General features: G+C 30.1%; 2 protein-coding genes across 2 annotated transcripts; both read right to left on the bottom strand.

Moving 5' to 3' along the window:
* Positions 1 to 286: 286 nt before the first annotated feature.
* On the bottom strand, positions 287 to 1648 carry LOC125820383 (E3 ubiquitin-protein ligase ATL4). Its single transcript, XM_049499815.1, is given in 2 exon segments — positions 287 to 1602; positions 1604 to 1648. Coding segments are annotated over 2 exon segments (1284 nt in total). The 3' UTR covers positions 287 to 363.
* A 14634-nt stretch (positions 1649 to 16282) lies between these two features.
* LOC125820728 (uncharacterized RING finger protein C4G3.12c-like) lies at positions 16283 to 22404 on the bottom strand. The gene is made up of 7 exons (XM_049500155.1): positions 22266 to 22404; positions 20832 to 21065; positions 20124 to 20732; positions 19159 to 19332; positions 17836 to 17981; positions 16459 to 16569; positions 16283 to 16366 (listed from the first exon to the last, which is right to left on the bottom strand). Exons 1-7 carry the CDS (start codon positions 22395 to 22397, stop codon positions 16291 to 16293), a joined length of 1482 nt encoding a protein of 493 aa, XP_049356112.1. The 5' UTR covers positions 22398 to 22404; the 3' UTR covers positions 16283 to 16290.
* Positions 22405 to 24409: the final 2005 nt, after the last annotated feature.

The following is a 24409-nucleotide window of genomic DNA, read 5'->3' as shown; positions in this document are numbered from 1 at the left end:
TGATTTCATTTAAAACCCCAACCAACTCATCGCTACCTATTCAATCCCAATAATCACTCCAACAATAGTGCTATTTTGACTTGTGATTTTTTCAAATCCTCGCAAAGAATAGAATCATTACCATTCATGGACATGCTTTAACCTAGATTAAAAAAGAAAAATGTAAAACAAAAAAATGTAAAAAATGGGTTTCTACTATGTACACACTAATTTTTTTGGTTGCTAAAATCCACTCACAAAAATAATGGATATTGGAGTGGAAATAGCAAATCTTTGATGGTTTTTTTTCCACCTTTTTAGTGTATATCAAGAGAGTATACTAAAAGACAATTTTGCCCCTGTAATGCAAACGAATATACAAACTCATACCCCTGAGAGCCAGCGAAACAATTCGCTAATCTCCTCCCCAACCCGGCCAGCTTCCAAATCGTCAATGGGAACGACGGTGTCGCTCCGCCGGCTACTTCCGTTGAAAAACCTTCCGGAGCTCCGAAATGACACTGAGCGAGATGAGAGAGAAAGTGAAGCGATTCTATCAACATAGTCCCTAAGCCAACTCCGTCCACCACCGGAAACATCCGAAGCTATGCTTTCTCCAGGAGGCGCCGGTATCGGTACTCCGATCGATTCCTTGTCAGTGCATTCAGAAGCACCTCTTTGGTGAATAGAGCCAGCTGAAAGTTCGTAACCGTCATCCACAATATACTCGAACGAGCCAATCGAGTACGATCTCTGACCATCACCACCGAGTGAATCGGAACCGCCACGTCGGCGACTTACACTACCGAACTCAATCCGAAAACTACCACTATTCCGTAGCTCATTATTCCCGGCGCGAGCGTCGTTGTTTTCCGCCGCTAACACTTTACTGAGCACATCTGCGTCCGTAGGATACACAGGAGACCTGCAGAGAGGACAAGTTTGGTTTGTTACAAGCCACGCGTCTATACAACCGCTGTGGAACGCGTGTAAACACAGCGGAAGCAGACGTAACTGATCGTCCGGCTCAAATTTCGATAAACAAACAGCACAATCCACGCCAGTTAAATTTCCAGTAACAGAACGGAAACAAAAAAGCGGTAACGATTCAAGTAATTTCTCATCTTCCGAACTCCGTTGATTCTCCAAACAACGGTTTCCGGTAACCGCCTCAGCAGCAGCAGCAGCAGAAGAATGCGATACAACATCATCAGCGGTGGCGTATGTACGGAAGGAGCGGTGGAACCGCCGGGAGAGAAGGCGAAGGATGAGGTATATAGAAGCAGAAACGATAATAGCAGAGGCAATCACAATAACGACTATAATGAACGACGACGATGATGATGATGAAGGAGTTTGATCATTGATAACGGCAGTGTTATCAATAGGTTGAGTCATGGCGGTGTTGGGAATAGCTCCGCCGTTGACGGTGGCGGTGAAAGGCATTGGGAGAGGCGGAGACTGAGGAAAAAAGGCGGACATTTTGTCTAGATTTGAGGAGGAAAATGGAGGTGGAATAAGGGAGGTAATAAATAAGGTGATCAGAAAGAGAGGGGGGATATTTAAGAGGAAACCGATAAAAGTAGAGAAGGCATGTTGTGTCTTGTGTTTGTGAATGGAGAGGTTTTAATGTGGGTTTGGTTCGAGGTTGGGGACTTAGATCTAACATTTTAATTTTTAAGATAAATAAAATTACTATTTTATTATTTTATATATGTGGATTATAATATTTTTGGAAATATATCGAAAAATAATTATAGTTAATAATGAAGATAAATTATGAATCAAGTGATAAATTATTTTTTAATTTTCTAAACTAGCCAAGTAAAAATCATTTTCTTTTAATATAGTGGACGAATGAACTACTCCGTCTATTTTCATATTACTTGGCTGGTGTTGAATGTTGATATCTTACACATCCCTTGAGAAAAGTTTTATATATAAACATAGTTGATATATGTATAAATTATCTTTTATTAGTTGACCACCAAAGGATGTGATGTAGTGAATACGTCTGTTTCTTAACTAGATATCTCAAACTCAAGCTTTGAGTATGAAAAAATTTCTAATAAAGAATATTTCATCTGAAATGAGACTTTATTTATAATGAGTACAATTAGTCGGACTTCAATATTAATATCGAACGTGAAGGAGAGGTTGGAGGTGAGGTGAATGGGAGGAGGTTAGAGTGAGAACAAAACAACGTTAGTGGAAAGATGGTACGGGAATTCCAATTTTAGTTAGTTGAAAAGAAAGAAGACTGGAGTTGAGTAGGTAAGCGAATTGAATATGGCGCCCACATAATAAACAGAGATGGAGTAGGCCTGCGTCTTTAGCTTATGAGCCTTTTGGTACGTCTTCTTCTCTTTTATATAAGTTGTTTTTTTTGCTAATATTATTGTCTAATACTCTATTTGATTAGTTAATCATATGAAAACACATTAGTATTATAGTTCAACTAATTCTCTTTTACATTTTTCGTTTGACGTACAGTTGAATAGTTATTAGAAAGTAGGAGTAGTACTACATGCATATTGTTTACACTTAAATATTGGTACAACATAATTGTTTACGTGGCTTAAAAACACGCAGATTGATATGATCAAACATAAAAGGGTTTATATAAAAAAAAAAAATCATATTAAACATGATGAAAATAATGAATGAAAACAAATAATAGTATAGAAGTAATGAAATTGATTAAGTCTATTCTCCATTATGTTAACGAAAATGCCAGAAATACCATGTTTGATAGTTCCAGAGTTCTTGGTTACAAAACTTAAAGAGTAATAAAAGTGCGAATGGAATATATATACAAATGTGAGGGAGAGATGAATTTTAAGCTAAAATCCAGATAATGTCTTGCGTGATTTTCGCTCCCAATAATGACATTAATTTGTACGTTAATTTTGTTACGTGTTGGACTGTGTAACTGTTGGAGACAAGGGCGTAGCTATAGCCATCCAAGAGTTTTCAATTGGACACTCTTTATCAGAAAATTATATTGTATATGTATGTCAAACTATATATTTAAATGATATATATTTAAAGCTGAACACTCTTGACAAAAGATATGTCTTTTGTGCAATGGTAATGGATGTCTATTTGAATGAAAGAGTTCTGACTTTGAACCCCAAATAACACAATATTTTTTTATTTTATTTTGACAATCACAAATTATTATTCTTGGACACACTTAATAATGACTTTCGTCAAGTGCTAAATATTTGGCAGTCAATTTAGGTGTTTGTAGAATGGAGTAACGACTAACGTGTTTACAACTTTACACTAAGGTGGATATTATTCAATATATATTTAATAATAAATACTCTATGAGATAATAAAATAAGGAGGAAATATGACTAGCTAGGATAAGGACTTGATAGTCAATTATCCAAAATATTGGACAAGCACAATTAAGATTTTATGGAGTATGTAACACCAAAATATTGAAAGAAAATGAAAGCTTTATTGATGATTAATGCATGGGGTGTCGTGTATTTTAAATTTTTTTTAAATTGTTGTTACGTAGCTTCTATGAAATTTTGATCGCCAGTCATAATTAAAAGGCAAAAGGAACATACTAAGAAATTTTACCTACCACTAGTCCATTATAGTCTGGGCCAAGATTTTAAATTTTGTTTATTTTTAAGAAAGGAGTATTTCTTATTCTAAAAAATTCAAAAATGTATTTTTAAATATTACTACATTTTTTGTTTAACTAACCTGAACTATTATTTTATCAATATTAAAGTACAATCTATGTTTCATTTAAGTTCTAAACATGCTTCTAGAAGAGACTGTTTTTTCATTTTCTAGAAAAACAACTCAGGTTACAAAACGTTATGTTTTCTTAAAGTTTAATCAAATATCTTAATCCTCTAAATTAAATATTTCTTTAAAATAATAATAATTTAGCTTTCAAAAAACTTGACTAAACAAGACAGAAGCTCCACAAGTATTTATTTAATCTTTTGGAATACTAAAATACTACTCTTATTTCATTTCATAATAAGTCGTAGTATTTTAGTTTAGATATGCCCCTTTAAGAAAATTGTTCACTCTTAGAAAGTAAGAAATCTTTTTATCAACTTAATCTTAATCAAATGTTTTGAACTTTTTTTTAGTTATTTAATGATTTATTATTCATGTAAAAATTTCACTTATCCAAATAAGAGTAAAATTGAAAGAAAAAAATTAACGTCTTCTTGATTTTGTTAAATACCCTTTGTTTTAAAATCAAATAAAAAGATAAAAACACCGCATATAATTTGAAACAAAGAAAGTATATAATAATTAGTAAATTATATTTAAAAATGATTTACAATTCTATAATAGCTAATTTATGAAATATTATACTTTGTGATTCGTCTGATTAATTCTTGAAGTAGGTAGTGAATTTTACAATTTCATTAATCATTAGCAACACCTATAGGCTGTAGGCTATAAGTGAGTTTACAAATTACAATTCTATAAAAGCTATTTCCTCCTTTTATTTCTACTTCTCTGTTATATTAAAAATATTTTTTTATTTTTAATTATCTGATTTAATTAAAAAAAAAAAACATGTTAAGAGTAAAGAGAAGCCAATTGAATAAAAAAAAACTAAAAAAAGCCAATCGAATCTGATCAAGCACCAAAGAACAAGCCAACAAAAAAATCAAATGTGAGAATCCTATAATATAAAAAATTGATACTAATAAGTCAACAGAGAAGATAAAAAAGAGACCCAAAGGATATATGTAAGCTCATAAATTGTTTTTCTTTTTAATTCTTATTTATATTCGATAGGTTTATCGATGATCAATTAATTCAAATTTTCTTTGTATAAAATTTGTTCGGGAATAACACTTTTTATTAAATATATTTTATATCCAAAATTTAAAATTAAGATTTTTGATTATGAAAAAAAGTCTCAATCCGCTGCACCACGACCTTTGTGATGTGGTACCTTCTAAAACTGTTACTTGTCTGTAACTTCTTATTTATGCTTGTCGTCTTACAACTATATAATACTACAGCTTTATGTTCTATTCTTCCCTTTTGTTTTCTTTTCAACGCTCTTCTATGCTTTTACAACTTTATATTCTAACTTTGATGTGCTATTCTAATATCAAATAATTATCCATTTGACTTCTATATTAAGTTTTCAGTGTTTTTTTTTCTTACTTTATCATCTCTCTTCTCAGTATGGTCAGGGGCGAAAAGTTAGTTCATCCGAATATCTTAATAAAAAAATTATATTATATATAAGGTAATTTTTAGAATATACATTTGCGATAATAATAGTGACATAAAATAAATTATAATATTTTTTATATAAATTTTTATTTTTATTTATAATATTACGTTGATCTAATCCAATTTAACTTCAAAGAAAATAAACTCTTAGATTTTTATTTTATTTTTTTTACATATGTATTCCCTTCACTTTTACTTGGAGGATTTGATTTGGATTTTGCACACCTATTAAGAAGCACTGATTAACATAAGTAATTTATTATCATAGCTATATTAATTGATGTTTAGTTTTAATTTTTCTTGCAATTTTTTTTGAGTAATAAATAATTAACGTTGAAAGTAAATATGATTTTTTTTTCTTAATATGCTAAAAGTAATATATAAGGCAAAAATATATTTTTAATAAAATGGATAAGTAAAAATAAAAGAGAGAAAAATATATAAGAACGGAGGAAATATTAAATATTTCCAAAAAAAGGGAGGGGAAAATAGAGAATATTGACTTGTTATTAGAGACTTTAACTTTTGGAAAGTAAATAAATGAACTATTAATTGTAGAATAAAAAGCGCCGACAGTAAATAAATAAGAAGCGTTTGATGCTTTGCCTAAAGTTGGAGAAATTGTATGCGGCTCTAGTTAATGCCCAGTAGGAGGCGGATGCAGCTTGTTGATGCATGTATCGGCTAGTTTAGTTCGATTTTAAAAATTTATCGATTTTATTTAATATTTTTTAATTTGAAGATATGTTAAATTATTATATAATTATTAAAATATTAGTTTATCAATTATTGATCTTTAAATTATCGATTTAATCGTTAAAAATTGACATCATTTTTTTTATTGAAATTACTTAGTAATAATGTGACAAAACAAATGATTTATGTATGTGTTGACAGACTGCATCTTGCTCAAAAACAAATAATGACATACTATAGAATAACCAAGAGTTTCAGACAGTCAGAACTAAAAGTATGAACATGATTTTATATACTGAATGGTATAAAACTAATTTATTAATCTACTATTATCGATTAACCCATTAAGAAATAAAATTTGTTTTTCCAGTGTCGAGTTCTTAAATGTATATTGTCCTAATTTATTTGACACTATATTTTTTATAGTTCAAAAAATGAAAACACAATTTTATATTTGATAACAATTTAACTTTTAACAGTTTATTTTATTTTTAATGAGATGATTTATAGTCACACACATATCTATAACTTGTCTTAAACCACAAGTTTCAAAAGTCTTTATTTTTTAACGTACATATCAAATTAAATAATATCACATAAAATGAAACCAAGGGATATCACTATCATGAATATTATTGAAAGCTACTTCTATTTATTATGAATAATAATTCTATTAATTAATTAGGATTTTATGATCTTTAACATTTTTCTCTTTTTGTTCTATGCGTGGTCCATATAGTCTATAGTTCCCAAGAAAAGTTTGTCTACTAATAGAATATATAGGTGATCTGGATCATCAATCCTTTTGTATTTTAGGATATAGGACTCACTTTTCAAACCTATTTATCATCAAGTACTTCACTTCTACTCCACCTCAGTATTTTTTTTAATAATTATGGTGTTTCGATCAATTTATTTATAATTTAACTAATTTTACAATAATTTTTCTATTTTTTTAAAATATAAATATCGAATAATATGATTCATTAAAACTTAAATAAATAGGAATAATGCATTCATATTTTTGTATATCTATCCTAAGGTGACCATTTTCTTATTCTTACTGAGCGGAATTTGAAAATATTACGTGGATGCAACTGAATTCATTATTTAAGTTGGAGTTTTATATACATAAAATCTATTTACTTATCCAAATTTAGATATATTAATGAGATTCTCTTTGCTTCTAGCTCTGGCATAAAATTTGAATAAAAATTGTACTTTATCCATGTACAAAGCAAACAGTTTATAAAAGATGTAGACGATTAAAGGAGAGTTAATTAAAGATTACCTAACTTGGACGTTTATAAATGCTAATTAAACTACAGCTGTGGCCTTTATTATATTCCTAAGAAACCATTTTGTACTAAACTAGACGTAATACTCTTTAGTTGTTAATTATTAAATGTAGGAGTAGTTAAAGCCCCTACAAAAGCAAATTAACAATGTTAAATTTTAGTTAAAAGATTACTAGATATTGTGGGAAAACCATTTTGATAGAATCATTAATTTATTTGAAGGTCATTTCAGTTAGTTCATACTAATTGCAAATTTACAATATCAAAACTAATTCATCAAATAATCCAAAAGTAATAAATTAACTTGAATTTCGCTGTCAAAAAAGAATATTAATTTGAATACTTGCTTGTGTATATATAGCCACTTCACGAGTCACGACAATACTTTATCTCTAAATGTCTAATTAATTATTACGCCTCAAAGTATGTTTAAAAATGTAAAAAGTCCACATTGATAATTAATGAGATGATAGATTGGGCTTGGGCAATCTTCCTTTTTTTGAGTTATCTTCTGATGTGTGATCTAAGCCTAAAACCTAATTTAATAAAGTATTTTGAGAAGAGTTCATTTTCAATTCACCTCATTATCCTATCTTGTGCAGAATTGTGCAGAATTACGTATATCACACTTTGACACTATGTGTTATAACAAATTAAAATCAGAGGCGGAGTCACGATTTGGAGTTTGAGAGTTCTAAATTTTAAGACAGAAGGGGAAAAAAATATTACAAAGCATGCTTCCTTTTTTTAAAAAAATAAAAAAAACTATCGATATTGAGAGTTCAGACCCACAACTCTAGCATGGAAAGCATTTCAATAGCCCCTTTCTTCCTACTGAGCCGTCAATTAGTTATGTTAGAGGGTACACAAGTTAATATATATTTATTTAACTATAGCTAATACAAATATAAAATCTACAAAAAAGTTATTGATTTCATTCAAATCCATAAATCCCACTTAGTTCCGCCTCCGATTAAAATACAACCTTGGCATATAGACAATCATAAATAGAATAATGGCATTGCTTTATAGACACTCTTGGCATGCTTTAAAACTGAAAAAGAAAATACTGTATAGCTAGGAGACAGCAGATATGATCCACTACATGTACATTTTGCAGGAGACAGTTTACTTATCATAATTGTTTATACACATTATTAATTAATTAGATAAGTACAATTTGCATTAGAAGAATTGGATTAATATATTCTACTCAACTTAATTATTACTACTATATATAATATGATAAACATGAGAGTTACTTACATTCCCTTGTTTTCTGTGGTAACACGATTTTATTTTTGTATTATTGTTTTGACGTGGGAAAGTACAACATTTCTTTTTCTGCTCTCTGTTTTTTTAATCAGAAACCACTGCCTCATGCTTCGAGCTTCATCATTACCATGATCATAATTATGGTGTTAAATGAGCGGATTGAGTTGAAATTGAAAATCTTAGAATGAGTTGAAATAGAAATTGAGTTGGGTCTTGATTCATTCAAGTTTACTTTAGACTCAAATGAATTAGGCTTAAATGGGCTAAAAATCGGGTTGAATCACGACCCGTTCAATTTGATCCGCTTAATCTCAATAATTTACATATTGATATATAATTTTTATAACCACAATTTTAAATTTTAACTCAAGAAAATTTCAAATAAAAAGTTATAAATGAATAGATAAATGCTAAAAGATACTCTAAAATAGATAGTAATTCATACCTTTAATATAGGAACATAAATTACATCAACGCAAATAAAGAGTTTTAAAACGGATTGAAATTGGATTGAAATGGATTAAGAGGGTGTTTGGATTGACATAAAAATTGGTCAAACCTACTTTTAAGTCAGTTTTTAACTTCTGAAAGCATTTTTCAAATATAAAAAATAATTTAAAATAAATAAAAAATAATTTAAAATATGTTAGGAATTGTTTGACAAGGTAAAAATGACTTAAAATAAGTTTAAAATGACTTAAAATAAGTCAAAAATCAAAAGTATGTCTCTCCTGCTTTTTATTTTTTGACTTAAAAACTACTTTTTTTAAGTCAATCCAAACGGGCTCCAAGCCTTGAATGAGCTGAGATTGAACCCAATTTAAATTATCTTGAATCCAACCTTAAACTTCTGGGCGAGTTACCTATAGTTGAATTCATTTTTGACACCTCTAACCATGACCATGAACGGGTGATAGTTATCAGTTCTATAGAATTTTGTATTTGTATTAAAAGATGTTTAACATACAAAGTTTAATTTATTCATAATTCATAAATACAAAATCGAATATGAAATTTCTAGAATATAAAGCCAATACAAAAGAAAGGGGAAAGATTAATAAATTGTAATTTATTCTTGTTCAAATCATCAAGAAAAATACTTTAATATTTAATCAAGTGTACTATTTAAATCTAAAAAATATGTAAACATAATACTAGAAGTAGGAATGTAGGATTATGCTGACCAACAAATAATATTAGATCAATTCTATTAAGTTTATACTATATGAAATACTTTGGGTCCTGCATAAATTTGAAATCTTAACTATGCTTCTGATTATATGACCTTTTTTTCATCTAATGTTCAATAATCGCTAGAGTCCAACTAATTCGGATCTCATGCCAGAAAGTTTTATTTTGGCAGCCTACCAAAGGAGACATCACACTTAGTTCGAACATAAAATTTATAATTAAAAATGAAAGAGTAATTATCACTCCATTGTATTCTTTGATATGTTGATTATGCCTTTAATTTGATTTAGATGAGAAGTAGCAGCTTCCGGATGTTTTTGTTTCTGCTTGTGAATACTACTTGAAAAAATAGAAATTCCATCGCTCTGTTACTTATAGCTTATAGAGCAAAACCTTGTCCGTCATTAAATAAAATCAGCGATAAATTATGTTGTTTAACTATAAAATATGTCCGTCGCTAATTTTATTTTAGTGGAATCAAATTGTTTTTCCCCTTGGCAAGTATTTTACACAAACTTTTATGGTCATGATAAAAGCACTGTCTCATGGACTTGGCTCAATTTTTTCCGACAAATAGTAGTGTTTTCGCCAGCTGCTTCTGTGCATTTCCAATATTTCTTTTCTGCCTATTTATTATTTTTATTAGAAAAAAATATTAAATAATTTCGTTCATCAAAATTCAGATAAATGTCAAAATGTCAACTCAGATTGCTCGCCAATAATTTTAAGATTAAACTCTAAACAAAATTTATAATATATATATATATATATTATATCTAATATGGAAATTAATCCTACACAAATATTGTGATTCAATATTACGCATAAGTTCTTATATTTTAAAAATCAAACACTTAAAAGAATTATTCACTCAAAGAGTTGTTTTTCTTAATTCCTCCAAAACAAGAAATTTATAAATTAACCAATTGAAAGTAGAAAAAAAAAGGAGTTAATTTAGGGAGGCTACTTTCATGGTAGATAGGGAAATTAATATTCCATTAAAGGAAATTAATCAGGCTATCATAAGACCAGAAATAACTCTTCAATGGTAGAAAATAAAAAACACAATCTGACTGCTCATCGTACGTATGTTTTTGCTGCAGGAATAATTTTATTTAAATTTTAGTATATGATAATTATAAAAGGGGAAAAGGGTCAAATATGCTCCTAAACTATTCGAAAAGGTCTAGATATATCCTCTGTTTAAAGTTTGGCTCACACATGCCCTAAACTATTCGAAAAGGTCTAGATATACCCTATGCTGGACATATTCAACTCATTTTCCATTTCTTTAAATGCCACATGGAATTGTCATGTCATTTTGACCTTACCACATGACATTTATATGAAAATGGAAAGGGGTCAATTATGCCCCTAAAAAATTCGGACCCACCATAAACACCTAATCCGACCCATAAATCAACCCCCCTTTTAAATAAACTATTTGACCCGTTTTCAACAATTTTGTTTTTTTTTTTTTTTTTTCGATAAATCCCAAAAATGAGTAATTGATTAATAAAAAGTAGGAAAAATATGAAAAAAATATAAAATTAACGCAAAAAATTTACAAATAAATATAGTAATCTTAAATTCAACAATTTCAATAATTTTTTAAAATTTTTATTTTTTTCGGTAAATCCCAAAAATGAGTAATTGATAAATAAAAATATATGAAAGTATGAAAAAAATATTAAATTAACGCCAAAAATTCACAAATAAATATAGTAACCTTAAATTTAACAATTTCAATAAAAAAATTAATTTTTATTTTTTTCAGCAAATCCCGAAAATGAGTAATTTCTTAATAAAAAAAGGAAAAATATATATAAAATTTATGCCAAAAATTCACAAATAAATACAGTAACATTAAATTCAACAATTTCAACAATTTTTTTTAACTTTTATTTTTTTTGGTAAATCCGAAAAATGAGTAATCGGTTAATAAAAAATAGGAAAAATATGAAAAAAAAAATATAATTAAAGCAAAAATATCACAAATAAATATATTAACCTTAAATTCAACAATTTTTCCAATTTTTTATTAATCAATTACTCATTTTCGGGATTTACTGAAAAAAATAAAAAATAAAAAAAATTGAAATTGTTGAATTTAAGATTACTATATTTATTTGTGAATTTTTGGCGTAAATTTTATATATTTTTTTTCATATTTTTCCTATTTTTCATTAATAAATTACTCATTATCGAGATTTACCCAAAAAAATAAAAATTAAAAAAAATTGTTGAAATTGTTGTATTTAAAGTTACTATATTTATTTGTGATTTTTTGCGTTAATTTTATAAATTTTTTTCATATATTTTATTAATCAATTACTCATTTTCGGAATTTACAGGAAATTTTTTTTTAAAAAAATATTGAATTTAAGCTTACAATATTTATTTGTGAATTTTTTTGCGTTAATTTTTTTTTCATATTTTTCATATTTTTTTTATTAATCAATTACTTATTTTTGGGATTTATCGAAAAAAATAAAAATTTAAACAAAATTGTTGAAAACGGGTTGGGTAGTTTATTTAAAAGGGGGTTGATTTATGGGTCGGATTAGGTGTTTATGGGTCCGAATTTTTTAGGGGCATAATTGATCCTTTTCCATTTTCATAAAATGCATGTGACAAGGTCAAATGGACATGACAATTTCATGTGGCATTTAAAGAAATGGAAAATGAGTTGGATATGTCCAGCAGACCAACTAACGCTCATAAGGGCATATTTATGCCAAAAGTTGGATGGCGAGGACATGAGTGAGCTAAACTTTAAATGAATGATATATGTAGACCTTTTCGAATAGTTTAGGGACATATTTGACCCTTTTCCCTTGTAAAAGTGTCATTACTTTCATATCTGCAATTGTGTGGAAGCATTTGTCAGTCCTGGACCATTTTGACTCTAGTCAAATAAAATTCAAACTTCCATATTCTCCTCCTTTCTTTTGTCTTTAAGAGCAATTTTCAGAAATGATTATTGTTTAATTAGCTCAAATTAACTGCTCATAACTATAGTTTTGGAATTTATAATTGGGACAATGTTTCGATTTCAAGTTGTTGTTTTAACTTCTGACCGAGAGTTTTACTTTTTTTTGTTCTCTTGATAACTCGAACTCATAATCTAAAAATTAAAGTAGAAAGTGTTTACTATCTGAACAATATCTTCGGTCTTCCACCTTGTTTGCATGGTTGTTACTTGTTACTGTTGTATATTGTTAGTTTAAATACACTACGTATATATTTGTTTTGATTTTTATTTAAATTTTATTGTATTATATCGTTTAAATTCATTATTAGATAACGATAAAAAGTTTCATTTTATGTAATAACGACCGGTTTGATGTGATCACGTAGTTATTTTAATATTTTTTTCTCATTTTTGTCTTTACTTATTTTTAAATAATTTCACTATCCCTTAATCTACCTTCTCATAGTAGCTCTATTTCGTACCATACTTTTTCAATAGGTTTCATCATTCAAATTATTTATGTGTGACATTATATAAAATCAGAGAACAATATAATATAACCAAATGTTGTATTCATTAAAAGCAAAATAATGCATGCATTAATTATATGTATTAGTAGTCCCTTGTTTGGTGCATTTTTTCTTGCTATGTATAACTAATGCTTATACTCTCTATTGTGTATTAAGGAGTGTATTACTAATATCATGAATTTCTAGGTATTAGTAATGCAAATGATTTAATACATGCATTACTATGGTTAAAGACCCAATTACCCTTCAAAAGTACTTTTACATCTTTTCCACCATAATTGTGAATGATACTTTTGTAAATAAATTTTTTTATACAATGCATACTATTTTTAATACACCAAACCAAACAATGCATAAGAATTAATCTATGTATAACTAATACAAGTATAACTAATACATGCATTACTAATGCAAACATTACTAATACATTCTATTGGATATTATTTTTATACACTCTACCAAACGACCCCTATCATTCGATATTTTAATACAATACAATAAGCAACAACCGTCCAAACAGAACAGTGCATAATTGCAAAGCATTGGCTGATTTAGAGTTTAAGCGAATTGTTGGTACAATTAATATTTATAGTTATATAGATCACATTCTCATTGAGCCCCAAAATAACGTATTTCAATTTATTCGCCTATTCTTCAGGCACATATGTATTATTTATTACAGTATCATTTTAGTTTAAATGAGACAAAAAAAATGAAACGTAACTATTACTATAGCTTTATTTAATAATTAAGCCTTAAATTAATATGAGTAATTAATAAGCAGTATTCTGGTGGCAGTCCCTGCTCGATATCTGTGCCTATTGAGCATGCTAATATATTGCTATATGTACTGAAACTCACATGTACACTTTTTATTTATTTTATTATTTATTCATCTCATATTAGTTGTCCAGCTTGTTAAATTAAAAATATATATTTAATTTGATATTATTCTTGCAACTAAATATTTTGGAAAATGTTTATATTTATTTATAAAATTTTCAAAAAGTTTTTTAAAGAGTGAATTAGTAAAATTATTTTTTTATTTATGATTTTTTAAGCACAGTACAAAATGAAAAGTGATCAACTGATATATATAAGACGTAGGGAATAGTTTATCACTGTTCTATTTGTTAAGAAGTCCCACATCGGTAGTGGGATGGGAATTTGATCTCCTTAGATGGACTTAGATAAACCTTCCCTCATGAGCTAGCTTTTGAGGTTGAGTTAGTCCCAGGTGTCATATCTTCACATGGCATCAGAGCCAAGCCATCCCAATTTATTGTTCACCGATGTTGGACCCCCATTTAAAAGTGTTCACGCTCTAGTTGAGGTCTGGACGTACGGGGGAGTGTTAAGAAGTCCCACATCGGTAGAGGGATGGAATTTGGTCTCCTTATATGGACTTAGACAAATCTCCCCTCATGAGCTAACTTTTGAGGTTAAATTAGGCTCAGGTATCATATCTTCACACTATTCTCTTTAGAAAGGCCATATAAAAGCTTTTTCCTCTACCAAACAAAAAGAAATGGAAAATAAATATTCATAAAATACAATTCATTTGAGATAAAACATTACTCTATTACGTAAGAAAACGTTGGGCATTTAAAAGGGAGTTACGTTAATTTAATTTGAAATAGTAGAAAAGAGCATTAAAGAGCACATTTGTCAAAATATAACGACAATTTATCATAAATATGACAATTTCTAAACTATAAAAGTGTCTAAAGTTTTTATACAATAAGTAAAAAAAGAAATAAAGGCAAACATAACTACAAATAAATATTCTAGATATGGAGAAGACATCCTTGAAGTTGGTTTATATTATGGCACTTTTTATTGTTGCAAGAGGTTTCTGACTCTCTCTCTAACTACAATTTTTTTCTCCTCGCATGAATTAACGTAATACACACGTACTTATTGTTAATAAATATATGTAGCATGACAAAAATGACTAATGATATTTATTTACAGGTGTTCTAAGTAAAACATTTGTAGGTGGATTAGCATGTTATACAGATGAAGATTGTGCCTACGTGGTTAAAGGTCGCCATTGTAGACCTATTTGTGACTGGGGAGAAATTTGTGACTGTATTTCATATAATGACAGAGAAGATTATCCTACTACAAATACAAATGCAATCCCACCGACAGAGTCTGAATCCTGAAAATGCTAATATAAATAAATACAAATGAAGATCTAAATTTATCCTTTGTTTAAACTTATTTTTCTAAATAGAGATTAATCATATTTGATGAACTTTGTATACGAAATTTATGAATTGTTATGCTATCATTTTTTCAAAAGTTTACTATATGAAATGGATAATTGATTCGTCAATTTAAGAAAAGAGGCCCAAAAAAATGAGGATATAAATACGCAAAACGAAATAAATACAATACTGATCATATTGTACTATGTTATTTAATAATTTTTGTATACGAGATTCATGAATTGTTATTGCTCTATATCAAAATGAAAAAAAATATAGTTACATGAATCTTGAGTTCACAACAAATTAAACAATTTTATTTTAACACGTATAAATTAAAATGGCAATAGATATTACTTCACCTAACGCTATGAAAGTGTCAATAATAAGAATGGTGGTGCTAAACCAAAATTCAATAAGAGGCTTAGAATTTTCACTAAGCATATTTCAGAAAAAATAAGTCATATAATTTTTTGTTTGAAACTAATTTTCTAATCTTTTGAGATGAGTTATTAATTAACTTTTTGTGGGTTGGAGTTGTTGCATTCATTTAATATTTAACATGAGTTCCTTAATCAAGAGGTCTCAGGTTCGAGTCCCCTTTGTTAGGGAGCGTTCCCGATGCAAATCCGGATATAGTCGGGTTTCAATATAGGTACCGGACACTGGATGAGAAACCAAAAAAAAAATATTTATCATGAGTTGAAAGAGATAAGAGAAATGAAGGAAAGAAGAAATTTTCACAGCTAATAGAAACTCTTCAACCCAATTTTACCTATACACATATCATCATATATATTTACAATTCTTGCAGCTATGTTAACACAATTCAAACCAACATTTTTACATTTTCACCTAAACCTGTTCTATATTTACACAGTTTAGCACCATTGTTAAGAAGCTTCTGAATTCGAGACAGAACCAATCGCGGGATTCTCACAAACATTGCACCTGCAAACTGGGCAGACCCTGGAAAACCAGAAAGTAGGAAATCAATACAAAAGTGAGGCACAAGTTACATCTCAAAGTACATAGCAATACACGGAATTGTCTGAACATACCGGTTTACTTCCTTAAGCCATTTATCGATACAATGCATATGATATTCATGGCGACAAGGGAGCACCCTCAGTTTGTCTCCCTCCTCATACTCAGCCAAACAAATGTGGCACCTGCAAAGACATAGTACAGCGTATTAATACAGGGTATATAGTCTTACGGAAATTCATTGTCGTGGCTGAATATTAAGGCTGTCAAGCTGTTCATGTTTTTGCCACTTGAAATTCAAATAGAAAGGTCAAAGACTACAGAACAGAAAATTCTCCCATCAACACTACTTAATGTTTTAAGTATCTGTTACTATTTGTTGTTTCCTTATATCTCAATTATTGCATTGTTTTTGTTGTAGTTTCTGTTCTGTTACTATCTGTCCTTTTTGTTATTATCAGTTGTTTCTCGTACTTCCTTTACTTCTTATTCAGGGACTACTTTGGGTTTTCTTCTCTAAGCTGAGGGTCCATCGAAAACAGTCTCTCTACCTCTGATGGTAGGGGTAAGGTCTGCGCACAGTCTACCCTCCCAAAACTGCACTTTGTGGGACTACACTGGGTATGTTGTTGTTGCAACACTACTTGATGCTTAAATTACATCTTTGAATCAGCAGAAACTTCTGGAAATGGATAATTTGGTGGGGACTGATTTTAGCTTTGAAATATGGCTACCCCAATCTAGTGATCATAAGGGCAAGGTCCACTTAGAGTTGAAACTTGCAAATAACTGATCAAGAGAGATAATTCAGTTATAAAGAACCAGATAGAGCCGTTGATAGATGATAGAGTAATGGATACTCGTCAAAACAAACTGGGAGGAAAGCTCATAACCCTTAAGCCAAGAATCTTCATGATGTTACTAGTGAAGACTGAAGATTGCCTAAGGATCGAAAATCCGGCTATCTTATGTCTAACAACTGGGTAAAAGATAGTTTTATTAGATCCCATTACATCTAACCAAAGAGTCAAATCAATCCAAAGAAGGAAATTTATGTGTCAAAAGTTTAAGAAAAATTATAGAGAGATCAATTATATTTTTATAAGTATTTCACAAGCATGCTAGCTAAGCCATAATTCATGCATGACGAAACTTTAAATTTGATTTTCCTAACAAATTCAAATTAATAACAAACTACTGCAGTAGGAGACTGGAGAATCATAGAACTGACAATATGCATGAACAACTTTCTGTTCTTTTTCTTTTGCTTTCTCTGACTTCTTTTAATCTCTTTGTTTTCTTTTTCTTCAGCGATTTCAGCTACCAAAGCGGAAGACTATTATTTGGAGGGGAGGAGGCAGTGCCAATTACTGACTGCTAACGTATATACCTTAGGAGGCACCATAACTCAAGCAAGCATATCAATTATTCAACTAGTTAAGAAGACATACTGTTGGATATCAGTGGGAGCATTGTCTATAGCTCCTAACTTCTTGTGAGACTTGAGAGGAAATGAGTCCACAACAGAATCTGGAGCTGGAAGCGAGAGCGTAGATAGCGAAAGTGTGAAAGATTGTTGATGGATCTCATCGAGGACCTAAGAAAAGAAACCAAGCCATATCAGCTCAAACTATTGCGATCACATAATAAGGCAAGTGGAGATACCAGAAAGTATTAACAGGTCACAAATTATTGAATGAAAGAAATCAGTAACCGTGAACACCTCATTCCTTTAGCCTTCAATCTTGAAAGTACATTCACTCAGTATCCAGTATATCCCTCTCAATCTGTGTCTACAGTACACTTTTAAGCAGGCACTATGCTATTAGTGCTGAGTGCTGAACAATGTAAAAAAGATTGTTTTCGGAGAAGGTGCTGAACACTGTAAAATTTACTAAGATTCAAGCTTGCACTGAATCCAAACTTAGGTCTCTGCGACTAAGGTAACTGGCAACAATCAAGTGCCTTCGGAATAGAAAACTATGCAAGTTGGATGTATTCACGCTTTCAGCTGGAATTATTATATAGGGTTCTTAATACTGGATAAACTGATGTCAAGCATTTCTACTATGCTCCTTGAGTTTTGTTTACCCTTGGCGATCTATTCACCAAGAAATAATGCAGATGCAAAGTTTCTTTAGGACGGATTAACAAACACCCAGCAACACAGATCAATTAAGAAAAGAAAAATCTTAATTCCACTCTTTTTTCCTGGTTTCCACCCGGTGTCCAATACCTCCAATCAGTAGTCAAGAAAAAAATATATCACACAACACAACTTCCTATTTTAAAAATAATTAACACGGCTAAACCAAACAGGTTGATTCACAAATGGGACAAACTTTTGTAGAGGAAAGAAGATCTCAACCAAAGATCGGTAAACGCCTAATTAGATCTATTTTATTCTAGTTCAAAGACAAGCCAATTCCCAACTTGCAGTCCAAAAAGGAGGGGTCTTACATCCCTCAATCTAGAGTTAGACATACTCCATTGTCAAATAGCACGAGCTGATAGATAAAAAAAAATATACAGCAACTTGTCTTGTTCCTTTCTTATTTCCTTCCAAGTGTTTATATGGAAATAACAGTAAATTTGGCATCCTCAAAATCCACAAACAACATGAGAGTTCATTGTAATAATTCTCCTGAATGCGACTTGAATAGGGAAAAGGAAGGATGCATAATATGCATAGAGAATATTCTTAAGTTGTCATTCCTAACAAAAAATACTCACTAGAATTTGAAACTCAAGGACATTAGATGTTGGAGACATACCTCAAATAAGGCCTCAGCTAGTATAATTATTCGTGAAATACTTGCAAGGGTACTGAACTCTTCAGTTGTAAGTAATGGTTCACACGAACATGAACCATCAGGATGAAGGCCTGATGAGCAAAGATTTTGTTGTGGAACTTGGTTACCAAGGCCTTCAAGAACTCTTTCAGATGTCTGTATATGTAATACAGACAGGTTATTGGGATTATCATTAATGAATTCTAGGTATGAAAATAAAAAGAACATAAGGAAACATGATATTAAATGCCTCAAAAGAGAAGTGATATAAGTGCCAAGTAGTCCGTATTTGAAAGTAGCCTCACGATGCTACAATGACCAAACATAAAGTTAAGATGCATTTGTGCTCATAAAAAAATGTAGAATTATAATTACACATTTGTGCAAACACATAATTTTAAAACCAAAAAAAAATAAAATTGAAAAAACAAAGACTTCTTTGAATTGCTGCCATTATAGGCACCTTTGGTTTTTTCATGTAAGACAGCATGTCCTTAATAAAGAAAGATGTACATGGAAAAAGAAAGGGAAAATTAGCTGAGACCAATGTTTTCTTAAGATTTTCTACTGCAACTAGTGGAAAATATATCTTAAAAAACGATATTAAACGAGACAAAATGCAAGTTAACATTTGATATAATATAGTGTGTGAAACATAAATATGGATGATATGCCTAGATAATCAAGCTTTGGAGAGTGTAAGTAGTCTAGTAAGTATACCATAAGAGGGCTGAAAATAATTGGCCATCATAACAGACCAAAACCTCCTACAAAGAAGACTAGTGCATTTACCTTCTCCTGATATAATTCACACTCATTATGATCGAAAAATCTGTTTTTAAGTTAAACATACTCTCTATATATAAAAAAAAAACAAATGCAGGGATTGCCTATATCCACCTCAAACAGTCAAAAGCAAAGTAACAGAAAAGATCTTGATATATTACCTCAGATCTTGTTGTCTGTCTTTGTTCACTTCTGCGATGATTCCTACCAGCCCCATAACCAGAATCAAATCCAACCCCATCATAATGGAGATCACCATTCAAATCAATTAGCCATCTGTCACGAGATCCTAGATCATCAGCATGACCAGTTGCGAAAACAATGGTTGGAGAATCACTATGCCTTCTTAAACTGCGTCTTGATATAGCATCCCAAAAGAGCCGCCTACTGCTTCTTCTTGTTTCTTGACTACCTATATCAGCAATGCTACTAGATAAAATGTTGGAAGAGATACTCACCACATCAACATGTAGCACATCTTGAGATGAGTTTACTCCAAGCTCACTATCCAGCAAAAGAAATCCCGAACCTGAAGTTGTTGCTTCTTCAGAGGTATCACCCTCAAGAAATTGATGCCTTGGTATGGAGTCAGAAGTAACAGAAATAGATCTAGAATCAGAGCTTGACTCAATATGCACATCCCCGTGATTCTCGATTGAATCCCCATGTGAACATGAGCTTCTGCACTCTTCTGGCACAGTGTGAGAGTCTTCAGTATTCAAGCGCGTCAAAGATTCAGTACTAACAGCTGCAGCCAAGCTGTCTCTAGCCTGTGAAGAGACCGATTCTTGAGATGGTTGTTTCCAATTACAGTAGCTATATGACTATTCGTCCAAAATGTGAAGTTATGAACTTAGATAAGAACTAACCTGGTCACATATTGAATGTTTTTCATTTGAAATGCATGTATTATTGATGTTCACTTCGGCATTTATCAAATTATATTCAACAAAAGCATCATGACTAAGACCACTAGTGCTTTCTGATGAGGATCCTGTCTCAGGTTGAGTAGCATGACCAACTTCTGAACTAAATGTTGAAGAAGATTCTGCTATAGAATTCCGGGAAAAATCACCAACCAGAGGTTGGGGATAATCTTCAAGCTGTACAACACCATCATATCTCAATTTCAAATTTAAGGATGTAGATTACATGATAGGTTGAACTTGATAATAAGATTAAGTCAGCATGAAGAACAAGTAATATAACATATAATTTTCTACTGGACACTACTAAAGGGAAATTATTATTACACGTAGCAATAAACTTGAATTTCCAGCACGCAGTTCAAAAGCAGTAAAGCGAGTGCAAATTTGTTCAACCGAGGCGAAACTTTTTTCTCTGCTTCAACTCTTCCTTGAGCAATACAGCCTTTTAAAACACATTAGCAGCCTCTTTTAATCAGAGAAGCGAGCATGATACACATAGGCTCCTTACACGAATGTTAACGATGCACCATTAAACAATTTACAACCTTAAAAAGTATCTAGAAGCTATAACAACAAAAGAAAAAACTCATAACAGCATAGTAGAGAAGGACCGAACAAATACAAAATGCATGATACTATAGCTGCACCACCACTTGTTAAAGCCTGCCCACTACAACTTCCACATCTTTGGTAATATAAGGGATGAAATACGTTTAAATGGATTAAGAGTTTTAGTTTCTTGTAGGAAATGTAAAACACATGTCAAAGCTCAAAGGGACTTCCTAGCTAGAGAGCAACAATGAATACCATTCAATAAGCATCTAACTTCCAAGCACGAAGCAGATGAAGCGCGCTTTATCCCATTTACTTAAGTTCAACAATTTCAACAAAAAATAGCCTTTGTTAGATATCCTAGAAAAATCTCCATCCATCACAAATGAATTACCAAAATGCTAAAACCAAAAACAATCCCATTATTACCAATTATTCACCACAAGAAAGAAACAAAGCCCATTTAGGTTCATTACACCAGTCCCAACTGAAAAAACAAATGAGATGCATAGTGACCACAGAAACACAAAAGTCAACTCTGGACTCAGACTTCACTATTGGTAAATCAAATAAAGATGATAACTTTAAGGAAGTAACAAAAATACCCAAGAAAATAAAGGGGGAAAAGAAAAGCAACAAATTGAAGCAACCCCTTTTGACCATGATCAACACCTTGTTACTAGAATCAAATTATCAAGAATACAAAACAGATAAATCATATCAATAACTCAAATAGGCACCCCAAAACAACAAAAAAAATTACTTTTTTTTGTCTGAAACACACAAAAATATAGAAAGGTGGATAAAGATTAAGAAAAGTGCCTCATGGTCCAACTGAGAAGTGGAGGCACCACCACAGAAAAAAGAGGAAAGTTTGAGCTTGCTCCGTTTAGGTCTTGACCCTGACCTGGACCCGGATGATGATGATCTTATACGACTGCTACTGGAACCCATAATTTTTGTTGAGTAGTTGAAATAATGAAGATGATAACTCCAAAAATAGCTTATAAATAAATGACCAAAATTCTCAATTTCGGCTGTTTCCTATGAAGCTGCTCTCTTTTTCAATATATTATTCTTATTTAAATAATGTTCAAGAGAGCCGAGAGTATGTCAAAAGTGACAACTAAAATTAAAGGAAGCAGTATTATTTACTTTGGCCAACAGTTTTTACTCGTCCACTGTAATATTACAAAGATATATATCTATTTTTTATTTAAAAATATATTATTTTTAAAAAAATTATCCTCAAAGTTAATTTTTTATTATTTAAATTATTCTCCTAAACTAATAATTATAATTAATAAAAAATTTTACAATATGATATTTATATTAATTATTACTTTTTTAAAAAAATCAAATAAGTAACAGTGAACCGATAGAATATTTATTGGGTAAATTATATAAATCTCATATTTTTAATATGAAATTACAATCTATCCCTAATAAGTTTCTAATCACATTAATCTCTTAAAAATTAAAAAAACCAGATACAATAATTGAAGCTCGAATACATTAAATACTATCTCGGATACATTAATATGTAGCTCGGATACATTAAAAACTAGCTTGGATACATAATATATAGCTCGGATACAATAAAAACTAGTTCGGATACATTAAATACTAGCTCGAATACATTAATATGCAGCTTGGATACATTAAAGAAATAAGGGATTTTGGAGATTTTTAAAAGTAATAGAGAATAATGAAAATAAGTGAAACAAAATATGTGTATTTCTGTGATTTGTCGGTGTTGTTGCACTCATCACAAGCTTAATTGTTTATTTTGAAAAAAAAAAAAACCATTGATTTATTAAATTAAAATATTACGACCCCACATTTTGGTGTTCTTTTTCTTTTTCTCTCTTTTACGTGCCTTGTGGGAAAGTTTTTTTTGGTCGAGGATTACTAACCAAATGAAGAAATAGATTTTTTAGCCCTATTAAACAAATGCTAAAAATGAAGGATATGTTGATTATTTAAGTTAAAAAGGAAATTATTTGTGATGATTAGGTCTTGGCAGTTTTGAATGAGAAACTTAGGGATTGTTTGGTCGTTGGTTAGTAAATACGATATTGGATAGTTTTTTAGTTATGTTATATAAAAGTCGACAATATCAAGTATGACATTTGGTTACGTTTTATAATACTACATAAGTATATATTAGGTATAATTTATGAGCCAATTAGTATATTATATTGTGTAGAATAGAAGAAGCAGTAACTAATATACCAATAAATATTACCTAGCAACCAAACAACCTCTTATTGTCTTCAGCTAAAAAAACAACTTGAATATACAATTGCAAACCTTAAAATTACATCTAATTGATATGTAAATGTTTTAAGAGTAACAAATAATAATCAATACTATTATTTTTTAATACAGACTTTCATTATAATAACTACACATAAATACTATTTGAAGAAGTAAAAACACATGACTTGATGATAATAAATTATGTGGGAAGTGAAAATATTATTTTGTTATGGAAAACTTGGTGTATTAATTTGAAAGAGTCAAGATTTTCAGTTAGTGAATTATGTATTGGAGTACAAATTAATAGAATGTTACTTCTAAGTTAGGTTTGCTATGGAATTGAGCAAAAATATTGTTTCAATGTTGTGGATCACATGTCAACATAACATTAGATTATTTTAATACGCATAACATTGCATTATTTTAATATGTGCATAAGTTTTCTCAAATTAGAATTAGAAATAACTAACCAAAACATATTATGTATTTAAATGTTCGATTAAAATAAATGTTAGTTTTAAAATATAAATACAAACAATTTTAAGAAATTGTCTATATGTTTGTCTTTTTTCTTTACTAGGCCTAAGGTTGATATCATCATGAAGAAAGCTTAAATGGAAACACAACAAAAAATAAATAAATAGGAAAATCGATAAAGACCAAAGATATATTTTTATGGGGTCAATGCGCAAATATAGCAGGAT

Source organism: Solanum verrucosum, unplaced genomic scaffold, assembly GCF_900185275.1.
Source record: "Solanum verrucosum unplaced genomic scaffold, falcon-dt-bn FXZP01000020.1, whole genome shotgun sequence".
NCBI classification, from domain to species: domain Eukaryota; kingdom Viridiplantae; phylum Streptophyta; class Magnoliopsida; order Solanales; family Solanaceae; genus Solanum; species Solanum verrucosum.
This window is presented reverse-complemented; position numbering and strand designations above follow the sequence as displayed.

Coding starts and splice junctions, on each gene's coding strand:
- LOC125820728 (XM_049500155.1), bottom strand. CDS start 22,397: ATGGGTTCCAGTAGCAGTCGTATAAGATCATCATCATCCGGGTCCAGG. Junction 17,982..19,158: donor TAGCTGAGGCCTTATTTGAG/GTATGTCTCCAA, acceptor TTCTTTTCTTAG/GTCCTCGATGAGATCCATCA. Junction 16,570..17,835: donor GCTCCCACTGATATCCAACA/GTATGTCTTCTT, acceptor ATGTCTTTGCAG/GTGCCACATTTGTTTGGCTG.